Source organism: Adiantum capillus-veneris, chromosome 4, assembly GCF_014529385.1.
Source record: "Adiantum capillus-veneris isolate H3 chromosome 4, ASM1452938v2, whole genome shotgun sequence".
Taxonomy (NCBI): Eukaryota; Viridiplantae; Streptophyta; class Polypodiopsida; order Polypodiales; family Pteridaceae; genus Adiantum; species Adiantum capillus-veneris.
In genome coordinates, this window is record NC_140934.1 from 170650794 (window position 1) to 170666786 (window position 15993).

General features: G+C 43.5%; 1 protein-coding gene across 2 annotated transcripts; it reads left to right on the top strand.

The window, feature by feature from the left end:
- Positions 1-1544: 1544 nt before the first annotated feature.
- Positions 1545-14284, top strand: LOC147460350 (uric acid-xanthine permease-like). 2 transcript variants are annotated; one of them, XM_086511427.1, is made up of 12 exons: positions 1548-2046; positions 2579-2648; positions 2791-2880; positions 3040-3090; positions 3866-4008; positions 4087-4254; positions 4402-4548; positions 4719-4838; positions 5389-5519; positions 5591-5772; positions 6247-6711; positions 13863-14284. In XM_086511427.1, the coding sequence occupies exons 1-12, from the start codon at positions 1714-1716 to the stop codon at positions 14012-14014; spliced, it is 2052 nt and encodes a 683-aa protein (XP_086367553.1). In that variant the 5' UTR covers positions 1548-1713; the 3' UTR covers positions 14015-14284. The 2 variants fall into 2 exon arrangements, with proteins under 2 accessions (XP_086367554.1, XP_086367553.1); XM_086511428.1 differs by lacking the exon at positions 4719-4838 and having other exon boundaries at positions 1545-2046.
- The last annotated feature ends 1709 nt before the right edge of the window (positions 14285-15993 follow it).

A 15993-nucleotide genomic window follows, 5' to 3' on the forward strand; every position in this document is an offset into this window, starting at 1 on the left:
AAAATTAAGAAGCTTACCCATGGTATTAATAGTCGATCTTTAGTGCCTTTCGACCGTTAAATTAGCGACCCCAGAGTTGTTTAATTTTTTACCTTTACAACTGTTTATGCATTTGATTATATTGCAATTTAATGTTTATTGCTAATAAATGGTTTAAAATTCTGTTACCAATCAAATTGTCTGCCTACAACTGCATATGCTTTTTAATTCAATACGAGAATGCAATTACAGTGTCAATATTGTTTGATTTTGCAGTGACTGAAGAAGGTTAAGGACATTCATCTCAAATGCTCTTCCACCTCGACAAACGAGCTTCAACTCAATAGCTTCTGAGGACGGAATCTACATTAGGAAGGGGGGTATGTTAACCCTCACGGCTCACGGACACCATATCACCTACGACGGACGTTGTATTATTTACTCGGTAGAGTCAGGTACCGGGCTTGTCGGTCCAATAGGAAAAGGGTAAGAGTGATCGCCGATGAGAGGCGCACTCTAACTGGAACATTCAAGGGATTAGTTGGCTAAGCATGGGCGCCCAAGTGTGAATGGGGCGAGCTCATATAAAAGTCAACTAAACCTAAAATCCACTCATTCTCTCATTTGTGCAATTGAAGAGTGCTCTTACTCCATCTCCATCTTCTTCTTCTTCATCTCCTTGTGTGTGTGTGTGTATGCTTGAGAGAGAGAGAGAGAGAGAGAGAGAGAGAGAGAGAGAGAGTGATCGAGCATGCATGAGGAAAATTATTATAGATGGATGGGTATATTATGAAATTTTTGGCTTAAGAAGGCCATATAGAGGAGTTGGTAGAGAAAACGTGCAAATCTCTCACCATCAAAAGTTTCACTATCACAATTAAATGTAATGTATCCTTTGTTTGCACTTTAGTCTTTTCATCACCATTTGATTACATACAATATGATTTTTTCTTCATTTTAGTGTTTTTAAAAGGTGTCTCTATATTGGTGTTGATGTGAGGCATTAAAAATATATAAAGAAGATCCTCTCCCTCTCTCTAACTGATGAAAATAAGGGTAAACTTGAAATTCTTTTGATTTTCAGGTCAAAATTTGAAGCTTTTGCCGGTAGTAACACTAAAACTTGTGTAAATTTTTTGATTTTTTTAAAAGCAGCTCAAAATATAATTGAGATTTTACAATTTTAGCCGATTAAAATACATTGGACCCCGATTTTTTTCCAATACTACCTCCCCCTCCCTCTCTCTCCCTCTCTCTCTCTCTCTCTCACACACACACACATGCACGCATGCACACACACCAATGTTCGAATTTTTTTAATAAAAATAGAGTAAAATCACAAAAATTACCGACTATTTCGTAAAAAAATTTATTTGAATCTAGCCAAAGAAAATTTTGTATGTTTTTCAAAACATTTTTCTCTAGCTTTGATGTCACACACACAAACACAATTTATTACGACTAAAAATATTGCCTTGTTTACAGAGGAGTAACTGCATTTTTCAAAGTGTCTCTTTCTGCTGCTTTCCACGCTAAATGTAGCGATGTAGCATTCACAACAGCAGTACGTGCAATCTAGCTCGTTGACGGGTCTCGGCTTGCTCATGCCTCAACTTCAGCAACTGTCGTGCTGGTAGCAGCCGCTATGCCATTAACTGAGAGCGAGAGAGCGCTTGCCTCTTTACCTGCAGCACGCCTTTACGTTTGAGTCATTGCCATCGTTTAAAAGAAGGCATGGATGCGCATTGCAGCAACGGGCTTCATCTCAAAGAGGCGTGCACAATGCAGATGCAAACTCACAACATGCAGGAGGAAAGAACAATTTCAATGAGTAGCTTCAGCACAGATTCGGACGTGAATGGAGAGGTGGTCAGCATAGCCCCTGGTGCAAGCAGTTATCCTGGAGAATGGTGGACGGTGCTTGTTGGCGACTACGAATGGGGTTTTTTGTGTACTCCGCGTATCCCTTGCCATCCAAAATCTAAGCAGCCACCTTTCTTCAAGAAAGATGAGAAAATACCGTTTCTTCTAGCTGCTGTCATGGGTCTCCAGCATGCCCTAGCCATGGTAATTTTTGCTGTCTTCACCATCAACAAGGTCAGCTCTTCGTGGTTTTTCCAATCGGTGAACACGGCACTTGTTTTGTTTATGCGTTACAGGATCATATTGAGGTCGTGTGTGATTTCACTTTGTCTATGAAAGCTTTTGAGAATCAAACATGGATTTTTGTGTTGTTCAAAACTTAAAAAAGCTCTTATCCTGGGAATGTAGAGCTGTGAATATGCTGTAATGTACACGTCTTGCATGTAAACCCCTTCTTCTAAAAACATGCTGATTGTGTGGCATGTGCAGGTATAGCCACTGTGGTAAAGCTACATGCTTGAGTGTGGGTGTGCATGTCTATTATAAAGTTTACGTGCAGATTCATGTGAGGTTCTGTTCAAGCATATGCATGCATGTGATGATGGTGCGAACATATATAGGACGATGTTATTTAGGCAATGTATACTCAAGAAGATGTTGTAGCAAAATTTCAATAGGCTCTCGTTGTGCCAGTCTAAGGAATTTACGAGATCTTCTCCACTTGAAAACATGATAGGTGGCTGGCATTATTACTGCACCCGCTGTGATAGCAAGTTCAGCAGGATTTACCCCCAAAATTCAAGCATGTATGTACGAATTTCAGTCTGCCATCAGAGCCATACTAATTGCTATTTTTTTCATGCTAACTTTTGCATAAAACTTGATGCAGCAGTGGCTGTGGATTATGTTAATGATTGCATGTAATTTTTTTATTTATTTTTTGAACAGACATGGTGTCGTCTGCATTGATTGTCACTTCACTTGCATCATTCATCCAAGTTTATCAGTTCAAACTACCTTTCACTAAGTATGTGATAGGTAAGGTATTGATTTTTGTACATATGCTATGAACATTCTTTTGGAAGATTTGTCTTGAAGAGCAAAGGAACCCCCTTTGTTAATATATATTATGACAACCAACACTCACTGAGAAAATTATACAGGGTTTGAAAGTAAGCAATATTTATTGTTTTTCAGGATCTGGTCTCTTGTCAGTGATGGGTACATCCTTTGCTTATGTGCCTGTAGGTAAGCTCATTTATGGAAACCTGTGGATGTATTGGTTATACAATTGGTTCCTGCTCAATGTTGTAGCCATCTAAGCGGCCTTATCTAGAGAGCACACACATACTTTTGTATTGTGGCCAAACGTTCATGTTAATTTCACATTTACACTTATTCTTAACTAAAGATGGGGAGATAATCAGTGGATGTTTGCATGGACCTATAGTAAGTCGGTAATAGCGACTTAGTGTTTTGATTCATACACTAACTGTTTTAAGAGGAAGATTTTCATTTTACACATTGTTTTGGTGTAACATCCAGGGCAAGGGTCAAAGATTGACACACAACTGTTTTAAGTGGAAGATTTCCACTCTACACATTGATTTGGTGTAACATTTTTAACGTTGAGTGACAATCAGTAAACCCTCTGAGCATGTTTTTAGCAGTTTTGTGACTACTTTCTGGTCAGAATAAAGGTTGTTCTGATGGCACTTCTTGATTCAGCAGAGACAAGGATTCTCAAATCTCCCATCTTAGTATGGGTGCTTTCTATACTTGCTAACAAGATCACCTATAGACATGCCAGCACTGTCGTGCATGTCGGTGCATATGCTGTGCGCAGGCACATGCGCACACATGTACGCACACACATGGATACACACATATCATTAGATAGTATGAAAGAGCTTTTGTAGGATGCTCGATGCTGAAGGAGGGATGCATTGTGCTGAAAGGCTGCTTGTCTGGTTCATTTTTTTTGAATGCTAGTAAACTGACTTGCGCTGCCTTGTGTTGACAGCCCAGCATGTTCTTCCAAATCTGATGTCTTGCTCCTGTAACGAAGCACGTTGTAAAGTTGGTGGATCTTGTTTGAATTGCTCACAAGCTTTGCAAGGGCCATGCAAGACTGAAGAAGAAGCTTATGGGGCAATCCTTGGCACTGTAAGGACACATAGAGAATGCTTCACCACTTGAGCATTTTTTTTTGTGATCTTATAATAGAGTGCTTCTGTGACTTAGGTAATGGTAGTTTGCTGGTTTCAAACTGCACTGGCTTTCGTCTCCCCAAGGGTTATACGACGAATTTTCCCACCAGTTGTGACAGGAACTTGTCTTGTTCTGCTGGGGACTTCCCTTGTTGGCACAGGTTTTGAATTATGGGGTGGAGGTCAGGCTTGTGCAACCCAGGTATGTCCATGTGCTGCTTGTGCTGCATATGAGTGTGCCTATGCTTGTGTGAATGTGCATCTATGTATAAAGCATCTTATCTTACTCATCATGGTATTGAGGTTCACCTTTCATGTGTGGAAAGCCACTGAAGTTCAACGTTTGCAGGTTTTAACATCAACGATACTGTGCACAGGCAATGGAGACGTGGTGTTGCCATTCGCCCACAGATACTATGTGGGTCTGGGTCTTGTGGTATTCCTATCCTTTATTGTGATAGAGATGTTTGGCTCACCATTTATGAGAAACACTCAGGTACCATGTCATCCTGATTTTGTAACCGAATGTCAGCATGCGTGTATCTCGGTAGTGTGTGTGCCCATGCTTGTGCATACATTGAGAAGCATTACAGCATGGACTGATGTCTGTAAAAAAGTTTTATATTTGCCGCCCTACTGATTCTGTGCCAGAATTAGTAAGTACAGGTGATAATTGCTTTGATCATCTCAATCATCGTTGCATCAGCTGTGAGAGTTCGTCAATGTGATGCAAGCTGTTCGGCACCAGTGTGCCAGCAACCTATTTGCCACAATGTCCTGCCACAAGTAAGATCTGCTGGCACATGATTAGTTTTATTTAGAGAGAGCAAGTAGGACTTGAGTATCACTTTGAATAGAAGTTGAAGCCTTGTTTTGGTGAGATTACAGCATCATCTCTGCAGATGCTCATTTGCCTCAAAATATTTTGTAGTTAGCTCAATTGTGCATATTGGATTTTGCACAGCATTGGTGACAACACCATAACACCAGAAGCTAACTCTTTCCATGTGAGTGTTATTTGAGTATGGAGCCATGAAGAGACTGTCTGTGATAATTACAACCATGCCAAGGAGGCAGAGGCTGCATGAGTGTACTTGATACCAAGCACTCTCACAAGCTGCACGCATCATACAATTGTGAAGTTTAGCATTTCTCGTGACACCTAATAGTCCAGAAAATTGAACTTATATCAAGGATTAAGTTATTAAAGCCTTGATTGTCTTATTTTCTGTCTTCAAATAGTTTACATCTTGTTCTGATTGGAGTTGTTAAGCTGTTCATAGGGGTTGCTTCTGACCTTCTGTTGGCATAAGCATGCATGTTTGGATCTCTGCAGGGAGTTGTTTATAACAGAACATCGAATTCCATCAGTGGATCCCCTTTGTCCTTCTACGCCAATAGCACAATTTGCAGTCAGGCCCAATGTGCCCCACCAGTTTGCGATGGCGTTATCTGCAAAACTCTGAGGTTGACACTTCTCAAATCTCCAAAATGACCATCTGACTTTACTCCAAACATAACTCTTGTGGCCTTAACAGGTTTGTTACGGGCCAAGAAATATCTCAAGCTGATTGGGTAACATTCCTGTGGACTGACAAGTTTCCATTGACGTTTTATGCTCCTGCTGTGATGCCACTGCTGGTGGCATCCATTGTGGCTGCAACAGAGTGCATTGGAGACGTCACCGCAACAACAGAAGCAAGTGGGCTAAAGCCATATGGTCTCTCTCTCTCTCTCTCTCTCTCTCTCTCTCTCTCTCTCTCTCTCTCTCTGATTCCGGACATGGTATCAGATTCACTATGTTGTAACAGCTTGGTCTCATAGGTCATTTTGGGCTTTTGAAGACGTTAATATATCATTTCTCTCTCTCTCTCTCTCTCTCTCTCTCTCTCTCTCTCTCTCACACACACACACACACACACACACACACACACACACATAACAGGTCTTGAGTTCAACTCCTCATCGGCTAGATCTTTAAGGTCTCTTGGGATAGTTTCCTACGACGTTAAAGCTCTCTTCTTCTTCTTCTCTCTTTCTCTCTCTCCTTCTTCCCCAAGTTTTCTGAATTGCGTTGAATTTCACTGGTCTGATGTTATCGTCAATGCCAACAAGCTCCATCTGTCTCTTTGTGTCTGTCTACTTTCATAGAGTATTTCTGGAAATAAGCATAACATTGCTCACTGTAGTGCAGGGCCTGATTTTGAGAAGTCTATACAAGGTGCTTTGCTAGCTGATGGCATAAATGCATTCTGGGCAGCTTTGGGAACGTCTATACCACTGACCACCTATGCACAAAACAATGGAGTAATTTCGCTTTCGCGGTGCGCTTCCAGGAGGGCAGGGTATGCATGCTGTGTGTGGCTTTTTGTACTGGGGGTGTTTGCAAAGTTTGCAGCTATCTTTGTCACTATCCCAAATTGCATTTTAGGGGCTATCACAACTTGCTTGGTTGCAAGTGTGGTGGTCTCTGGCATCCACGTCATGAATCTACGGGAAGGCCTTACTCGCAGAAATCGCTTCATTGCCATCTTTGCCCTAGGTATTGGTTTGGGTGTGACCATAGTCCCCACATGGGTGAACATTACTGGTCAGTCTGGATATCCCAACGAAGGCAACTTTTGGCCTGTTAATCCAACATGGAGTGCAGCATATCGGGGTAAGCGCTCTCTCTCTCTCTCTCTCTCCCCACCCTCCAAAAAAAAAAACCACCATTACCACCACCAAAAAGCAAAAAAAGATAGCTCAAGGTCAATAACGATCAAATATACAATGGGTTGCACAGTACTAGGTTTTTTTTTTGCAAAACTCACAATCGTGAGTGAATTATATTAATCAACCCAAATAATTACAAGGTCTTGTCATGCTCGTGTTGAGCCATGACATCATCCAGGGACCATAATTACATCGGCTTAACATATGAAAAGTTTGAGTCTAGTAGGTCTTCTTAGTACTACACATTGAGAAGAATCCTTACAAGACCTACTTTGAAAGGGGCTGAGCTCATCCCCAACAAAGACTCCTAGATTGGGGATACCTAATGACTTCCATGTGTACAAATAGAGCAATTGTCTAGAGAGGCTGCAAGAGTTCCAAATGAAGCAAGTAGATTTAGAAATAACTTTGCAAATAAAGTTGTGCTTGCCTTTTGTGCTCGAACATAGGAGAATTTTACAAAGGTGGACAGTAGAATGCAGCGAAATGTCTACATTTGGACACATGCAAGCAGCATAAATAAAACACTCTCTCTCTCTCTCTCTCTCTCTCTCTCTCTCTCTCTCTCTCTCTCTCTGCGTGTGTGTGTGTGTGTGAGCTTGGCTTGCTTGGAGATCTCTATCTCCTGCTGCCTTGCACCCCCGCCCTCTGCTCCCCAGCACCCCCCCCCCCCCCCCCTGCTCGCGAGCTGTCCCTGCACCCCCGCCCCCTGCTCCCATCCTTTGCTCACCGCGTTGCCCCCTGCTCACCCGCGCTGTCCCCTGCTCCCGTCCTCTGCTCACCCGCACTTCCCCCCCCCCCCCCCCCCCTTCTTCTACGCGTAGAACGTCCCCTCCCCCCCCTTCCTCTATGCGTAGAGCGTTCCCCCCCCCTTTTTCTTCTATGCGTAGGGCTCCCCCCCCCCCCCCCTTTTTTTACACGTAGGATGTCCCCCTCTCTTCTTTTACGCGTAGGAAGTCTTTAGTTTTTTTTTAAAATTATTTTTCATTTATTTTTTATCCGCCCCCGTCCCCACCACTTTGTAACTTTCGAGCCTCATAGGTCATTATGGCCTTTTGAAGACTTTAATATAACACTTCATTTCATTTCTATCATACTTGACCCCCCCTCCCCTCTCCTTCACTTTTGTTTTCGAGACACACACACACAGCTGAGCATATTGAGGGCACCTGACCACACCGCCTCGCGCTCCACCACTCGTCGCGATCGTCGCCAGTGTGGGTGCACATGTACATCCAGTGACTTCTAGCCGCCGCGCCCGCTGCTAGGGTGGGTGCACACGTACACCTAACTCCCTTGCGGACGGCGATCAAGCATGAGGAAGATGAACGATAAAGCCGACCCCCAAGAGGATGCCATTCAAAAATGCAAAGAGGAGATGACGGAGATCATGACCAAGATGAACCGCAACCTCTGGGGCACAATAAACATGCTCGATGGACGCGTGCTGATCCAAGAGAGCAAGATAAGCACGTTGGAAGACCGAGTGACGACCCAAGAGGAAGAGATCGCGTCACTCAAGAAAGAACTCGCCGAAGCACGAGCAAGAAACACATTGGAAGAGGGCGAACTTCAACCCTCAGTAATCGAAGAAATCAACACGATCAAGGAGCAAGTATGGGCCATCAAAGAAGGAGAAGAGCAGCATAAAGAAATGACGACCTCTTGGGTGGATGTTCTTACCAAAACTCAACAGAAGGCGGACAAAGCCGAGAAATGGATCAAGGTGGCCAAGAAAGGAAAAGGCAAGGAGATAACGCCCACGCCCACACCCAACAACATCATTAATCAGACACTAGAGGAGGAGCAGAGGAGAAGGGTGCGCGCTTTACATGTGAGAATTTGCGGTCTTAAAGACAAAGGCAATGTGGACGAAGAAGTAAAAGAACTCACCAGCCTTGATGGGGATTCATGAGCCGACGCACACAAGGGCATGGAGAGTGGGCAACATAAAGAAAAATGGAAGCAGTGGAGAAACCTCAAAAGAAAGAGCACTCATCCTCCGTTTTCCCTCCATGGAAGCAAAGAAGTCATTCTTGAAGAAAAGACCAACTCTTAAAGAGACTGGCATCTTTCTCGGGGATGATCTCACCCTCTCGCAGATCGCTCATATGCAGGAAGTAATGCCGGAGATTAGAGCGGCAAGAGAAAAAGGCAAGATCGCTTTTTACCGAGACAGAAAAGTGGTAATACTAGAACGACGCTCCACATGACGGTGCGAGACTTATGGAACCACACTCAAAGTAGCTACCTGGAACTGCAATGGATCTATGCGTCTTGATGTGGGTGCCTTTGAGGATAGCTTTACTGGAAGAGACATCATATTTTACTCTGAGACACACCAGACCCCAGGGCAATCCATGCCTCCCATCAGTGGATACAGGTGGGAGACAGCCTACAGACAGGAGACACACTCAGAGCACAGAGGGCGGGGCTCGAGGGGAGTGGCAGTGTTATTTAGAGAGGATTTGCAGCCACTGATACACATAGCCCGCAGGGACGAGCAGGCTAGGTACATGTGGGTGAGACTGAAAGCAGAGACAGGCAGATACCTCTATCTAGCTATTTGCTACTTTCCCCCGAGTACATCAGTTTATGCATCACCCACAGGACAGTCTCCTTTCTCTCTTTTGGATGATGACATATGAGAGTTCTCTAGGGATGGTGACATTATCATCCTAGGGGACTTCAATGCCAGGACTGCCCATCACCAGGCAGTGTTTTATGATACTTCAGAGGAGATGCTAAGAGAGCTAGATGTGGTAGAGACGGGCCTTTCCAGACTATCGCACGATGGGGAATGTACTGAGTATGGGCGACACCTGATAGACATGGGCACTGCACATGGATTGGCCATCTTGAACGGCCTACAAAGATTTCCTGCTTCGGGAGGTTTTACATGCTTCCCACACAGACATGGAGCCAGCACAGTAGACTATGTCATGGCACAACCGAATCTCATCTCTAGTATCCAGGATCTCACAGTTGAGCCCAGACCGATCGGGGTGGCAGTGGATCATGCTCTGGTGTCGATGACCATCTCCTTCCAGTTCAGTGTAGCACACGGGCCACGAGTAGCAGCCCCTACTCGCTACACATTCACACGGGAGACGGATTCTGTATACATGGACGGAATCTACAGACGCCTATGCACTGAGGACCCGGGGCGACCTCTGGAAGAGCTAACTACTATACTGACACAGACATTACATGAGGCAGCAGCAGAAGCATACCCACACACCCAACTTGAGCATAGCTGCCGATCAGGGAGCAAAGAACAGTTGGTACGATGAGGAGTGCCGCCAGACTAGAGCCAGACTTCAGAGGGAGGTGTTGTTGGGGGACGTCACTAACAGACAGTCACAGATTGACTTCCGACGCCTGGTGCGGCGGAAGAAGAGGGCTTTTTTGGCTCGACTCGAGCAGGATCTATATCAGCTATTCTTGAGTCAGAACTCGCGTGAGGCGTGGCGGCTCTTTCATGAGTAGTCCCCCCCTCCCCCCCGCTATTTCCTCCACAGAGACCTGGGGGAAATATGCATCATCTTTGTACACAGTACCTGGATAGTCGGCCCTTCCCCCCGATCCATGCCCACACGCATGTGTCTTTTTCACCGCTGAGATGGTGAAGAAAGCTATTGACAGGATGAAGACTGGGAGAGCATATGATCATGATGGCCTAGTCACTGAGCATTTCATGCATGCCAAAGAACTACTAGCAGAGCTTCTAGCAGTTATGTTTAACCGGGCCATGTGTGAGGGCCTACCAGACTCTTGGAGCCTATCTACGATCGTACCTATCTTCAAATCAGGAGACCCCATGGAGCCTGGGAATTATCGCACTATTATGATTGGGCACACACTAGCACGGTTGTATGCATCCATTCTGGAGCAACAGCTGAGTAGATGGGCAGAGAGGGAAGGGATACGTGCAACTGGGCAGGCAGGATTCAGGAGAGGCTTCTCTACTCTTGACCATATCCTAACACTCAGGGCCATCATCGAAGAAGGCAGATCTCATGGGAGACGGATCTATTGTAGCTTTGTGGACTTCTGCAAAGCTTTCGACACGGTACCCATAGCTAGACTAATGCGCAAACTACAGGAAATGGGAGTACCCACAGAACTCATTTGGGGGATCATGGCATTGTACAGATCAGTAGTAGGGCATGTACGCACCCCGGAGGGACTTTCTACACCAGTTCACTCCACTATTGGGGTGAAGCAGGGCTGCCCGCTCTCTCCTACTCTTTTCGGTATGTATGTGGATGAGGTTTCTGACTACATTGACAGCGATGGCGATAAAGGTGCTCAGTTGGCAGGGACATGGATTCCACTTTTGTTATATGCTGATGACATAGTGTTGATCTCCGAATCCCCAGAAGGAATGCAACGTCAATTGGATGCTTTGCATACGTTTGCCCACGAAAGTGGTTTGTCTGTCAACCTGGGTAAAACCAAGGTTATGGTGTTTAATACCACCCCACAGTGGATCAGGAGGTCAGCACCTACATTTACATACAACCAGGAGACTGTGGAGTACATAGACGCTTACACTTACCTTGGAGTGGTTTTTAGCGGACCTGCATTCTCACTCAGAAGAGTAGCAGAGACTAGACTTACTAGTGCCCACGCAGCATTGGGTAGATTGGAGAGGATGTGTTCGCAACATTGGGTAGATTGGAGAGGATGTGTTCACAGGTTCAGTTTCAGGAGCCCCGGACGAAGCTTTGGCTCTTTGACACCTTTGTGGCTTCAGCATTGCTCTATGGGGCTGAGATATGGGGACCTTCACTGGATCACCACGGGAGGCCGGGTCGCTCAGACGGATGGGGGAACATGGAGAAACCTCTCGTCTCTATGATCTCGCGGCTCATTAGAACCAAGGCATCAGTACCACGGGCCATTATCCAAGCAGAGCTAGCGGCCCCCCCACTAGTGGTAGAGGCGCTCACCAAATCCGTCTCCTTCATAAACCGCACATGGGAACTTCCCAGAGACAGATATGCTCGCATAGCACTTGAGTCCTCTCGACAGTTAGCCATACAAGGAAATACAACATGCTGGTATGGGGAGATGACATCATGGTTTCAGGCGCATGGGTTCAGCATAGACAGGCTGCCACCATTCCAGTACTCATTGGATGCACCTCATTCTTACACAGTTGGAGATCACCAAGCTCATCCGCCAAGACCTGACCCAGCTAGACACCAGGAGGACATGGATACAACCAGCACAAGAACTGGGCACGAAGATGGCTTTCTACAAAGACCACCTTCTCCAGCTTACGGAAGATGGTTTTGTGATGAGACCCAGATACATGGATACCCACTTGTCTCATGGGATACGGTGTGCTATTGGCGAATTACGCAAATCGTCTCACCAGTTGCGGATTGAAACTGGGAGATACAACGGAGTACCAGCAAAGGCCAGGACATGCCCCTTGTGTGACATGGAACCTGAGACAGAGCTGCATTATACATGCTGCTGCCCCGTCTACTACGAGATATGAGGCCGCTTCCATTGCTTGTTCATAGAGGGTTTTGGACCACTTTCAAGAGTAATGGGATACGAAGATCAAAGATGCCTGGGTTTGTTCTTGCTCGAGCTATGCAGACACAAAGAGATCCTGATGAATGGCGAGGCTAACCAGTCTCAAAGACGGATTACAGACTTCTTCAGAGCAGATACAGGACATCCGCAAGAGCCACTCCCACAACAGAGCTCCCCCTCGTCTCACACCAGAGGCATACTGATTGATCGAGCGATTGAATTGGGGAAATGCAGGTGCCCACGATTGCGCAGGACTACACAGCATCGACAGAGGCTACGTCAAAAGATTTAGAGCACGCTGGCCAGGCATGCACGACAGCCGGTCAGACTACTAACCATGGAGGAAATTGATGAGATTCGCCAACGATCGATGCTAGATCTTTTGTGATTCGGCTATCCCAACTAGCCGCCCTTTTTTGCTTAGTTTTCGGCTTAGCTCACATCGACCAATCTAGAATCCCATATTATATATCTTTGTTTTGTATTGTTGTTAGGTTATTTTGTTACTCTGACTTTGTATCACATCCACCACCTTGTAACTTTCTGGTCTCATAGGTCACTATGGCCTTTTGAAGACGTTAATATAACATTTCCATTTCCATTTCTATTTCTATTTCTATCTCTCCCCCAAAACACACACACACACACACACACACACACACACACACACACACACGAGAGCGTCACAAAAAAAGGCCTAAATAGAGAGCACTTGCCTATAAGCAAGTTGGGGACTTTGTTTTGAAAGATCAAGCTTATGCATTTAATTAAAAAGAACGTAAAGAAAGCATGGATTTTTTGTTTGGTTTAAAGATGTCTATGTCTAGGAGTTTTTCTGTTGGGTATGTATGAAGTAGTGTTCGGGAAAAATGTGTCTCAACTTCATATCATGCCGTTTTCAATTTAAAAAATGCCGGTTGAGGGCAAGGGGAAAGGGAGAAATTCCGTCCCAAACGAGAGAAAAATAGAGTAAAACCCCGAAAAAATAACCTAATTTTCTACAATTTCCTCTTGGCAAATTGAAGGAAAGGAATTTTGTATGTTTGGAAAAATGATTTTTCCCAAACACTGGTATGAAGAGAAAACAATGGAGCCTTAAGCTAGTCAAAATGTTACCTAGAAGTGTGAGGAGGTAGCATTGAGCGGCAACCACCCAAAAAGGCTTCCAAGTTGATTGAAAAATCGGGCATTTTATTTAAATATCCCTAGTATGATTAGCTTAGATTTTTGGAATAAATCCTAGTTGTTTGATTAGTTTGACCTTAAAAGTCGAGGAAAAAAGTAAATGGGTGGTTACAAAACCAGTAAAGAAACAAAGAGACACAAAGAAACACACTAAGGAGGGTATTTACATCTTTTGTAAAGGCATACACAAAGAAACACACTAAGGAGGGTATTTACATCTTTTGCAACAGTAATGACCTGAAGTGCTTGAAGGTGGTTTTGTTTTTGAATAGACATCAATATGCATACAAAGCAATGAAAATTTCCCACCTTCTCTCTATCCCATGCAAATTGTTAACATGGGGATTGCAAATGCAGGGTTTAGAGATTCAATCATTCTCTTTATTTCAAATGGCTTCTCGGTTGGAGGATTCACGGCCTTCATATTAAATCTCGTTCTACCTTTTGAAGGCACTAATAATGAGAAACATGAACCTGACCGCCGTGAAGACATGTACACACAACGGTGATAAAGCAACACGCATCATCTCAACATGATCACTTAGAAGATAGCAAGCAAATCATGTTTTGACTAAGAACATGCATTATTTGAATTCAATGTATGGATAAAGTCCTTCTGTGTCTTTGTACAGTTTTTGCAAAAATTGCATTATTGTACATGACTCAAGGGGAAGAAAATAACCTAGGAACAAATTATTCTATTAAAGATGTTCATGCTCGCTATCTAAAGATTCAATAATACATGAAGTTTTAACTTCAAGATGTGCAAGGAAAGGATACATTGTGCTGAGAGAGTTTGCTGCTCATTGGCCTTCCATTTTTTTGTTCTCCCTACATGTATGTAAAGAAAAACGACATGACTCTTACGATGAAACGATAAACTGCTCAAAAGAAGATGGATACATAGCCCAAATTTAGATTGGGTTAGTATCTATGTTAGTGGGTTTGATTGTCCATCGAGACAATATGCTAAGTTTTGCACTACATCAATGCTCAAGCAGTTCTTTTGTACATACCGCAATGACTTCACAATCCAAACAGAGGGGTAAAGTGTGTGTGTGCGCACACACACATACACACAAACACACGTAGAGAGAGAGAGAGAGAGAGAGAGAGAGAGAGAGAGAGAGATTAAATTTCATATTTATTTGTTAGTATGTCGGCTTCATCCTAGGTGGGGAACCTCTCTAGGCTAGCATGCACTCTAACACAAAAAGTTTCCCACCTAGAGCTATATAACCTTTCATCTTTCTTTCATTGTACACACTTTCATACACTCTCTTACTACTTTTTTTAGTTAACATTCATCATTACCTAGTGATTATTGTTGATCTCTTGTGTTTGTGTTCATTGTTTCCTGCTTCTATTTTGTACATTGTGTGTGGAATTTCATTAATTACCTAGTGATTATTGTTGATCTCTTGTGTTGTGTCCATTATTTCCAACTTCTATTTTATTTGTTGTTTGTAACAACTACTCCTTGGATGTACATAAGAATGGAGAAGGAGATACATCCTTTTTTTTTTTTCCCAATAAAAAAACAAGAGTACCATTGGAATCAAATTGGCGAGGACTATGTTGATAACTCCTTTTTGAGTGATGGCCCAAGTCTATAAAGTCGCTCATCCTTAAGCATTACATTTGCGTCGGACATTCATAAATTGGAAGTCAAGTTTCATACGACCTTGAACTTCAATTCATGCTTAAGAGATATTACATAATGATAAGAATTGTTGGTTAGAGTAGGTGCAATCGTTTCACAAATGCTTACTTCATCAACAAATTGTGAACGTTTCCATCATTAATTAGAATTTTGACTTTATGTCCACTAATGAAGCCATCATGCATCCTAGTGACAAGATCATGTGGGATCACATTTTCATGGTTGTTGTCATAGGGTGTTGGGGCCTAGGTGTAGTGCCATTTTTTTATTTCCCAAGATCTAACAATTCAAAAACAAAATTCAAATCAGCCTTAAAATGAGATATATATCCGTTGTTTGGTTCAACGAGAAACATGTCATAAACATAGAGCACAACAATCATAGAGACACCATTCACATGCTTGACAACAAAGTGTCCTTAATAAAACTATTCTGAAAACCATGTGTAGCCGAGTAAGCATGATTCTGATTCTTTATATACCAAGCACATGATCTTGCTTCAAAACATAGAGATCCTTCTTAAGCGTGCACACCTTGTTTTCTTGTCCTTTTTTGAACAAATCACGAGGCTACAATATATACACTTTCTCATGCAAATCACCATTCAAAAATGCAATCTTTTTGTCCAACTACTGTACTTTTTAACCATTAAGAGCCCCTAATGCACAAATGCTACAAATGGTAGTCATAGGATAAGTAGGAGCAAAGGTCTCATCAAAATCAATGCCCTTCTCTTGAGCATACCCTTTTTGCCACAAGTATAGCCGTATTTAGATCAACATTGTTATCAAGCTTAGGATTCAACTTGAAAACTGTTAACCCTCA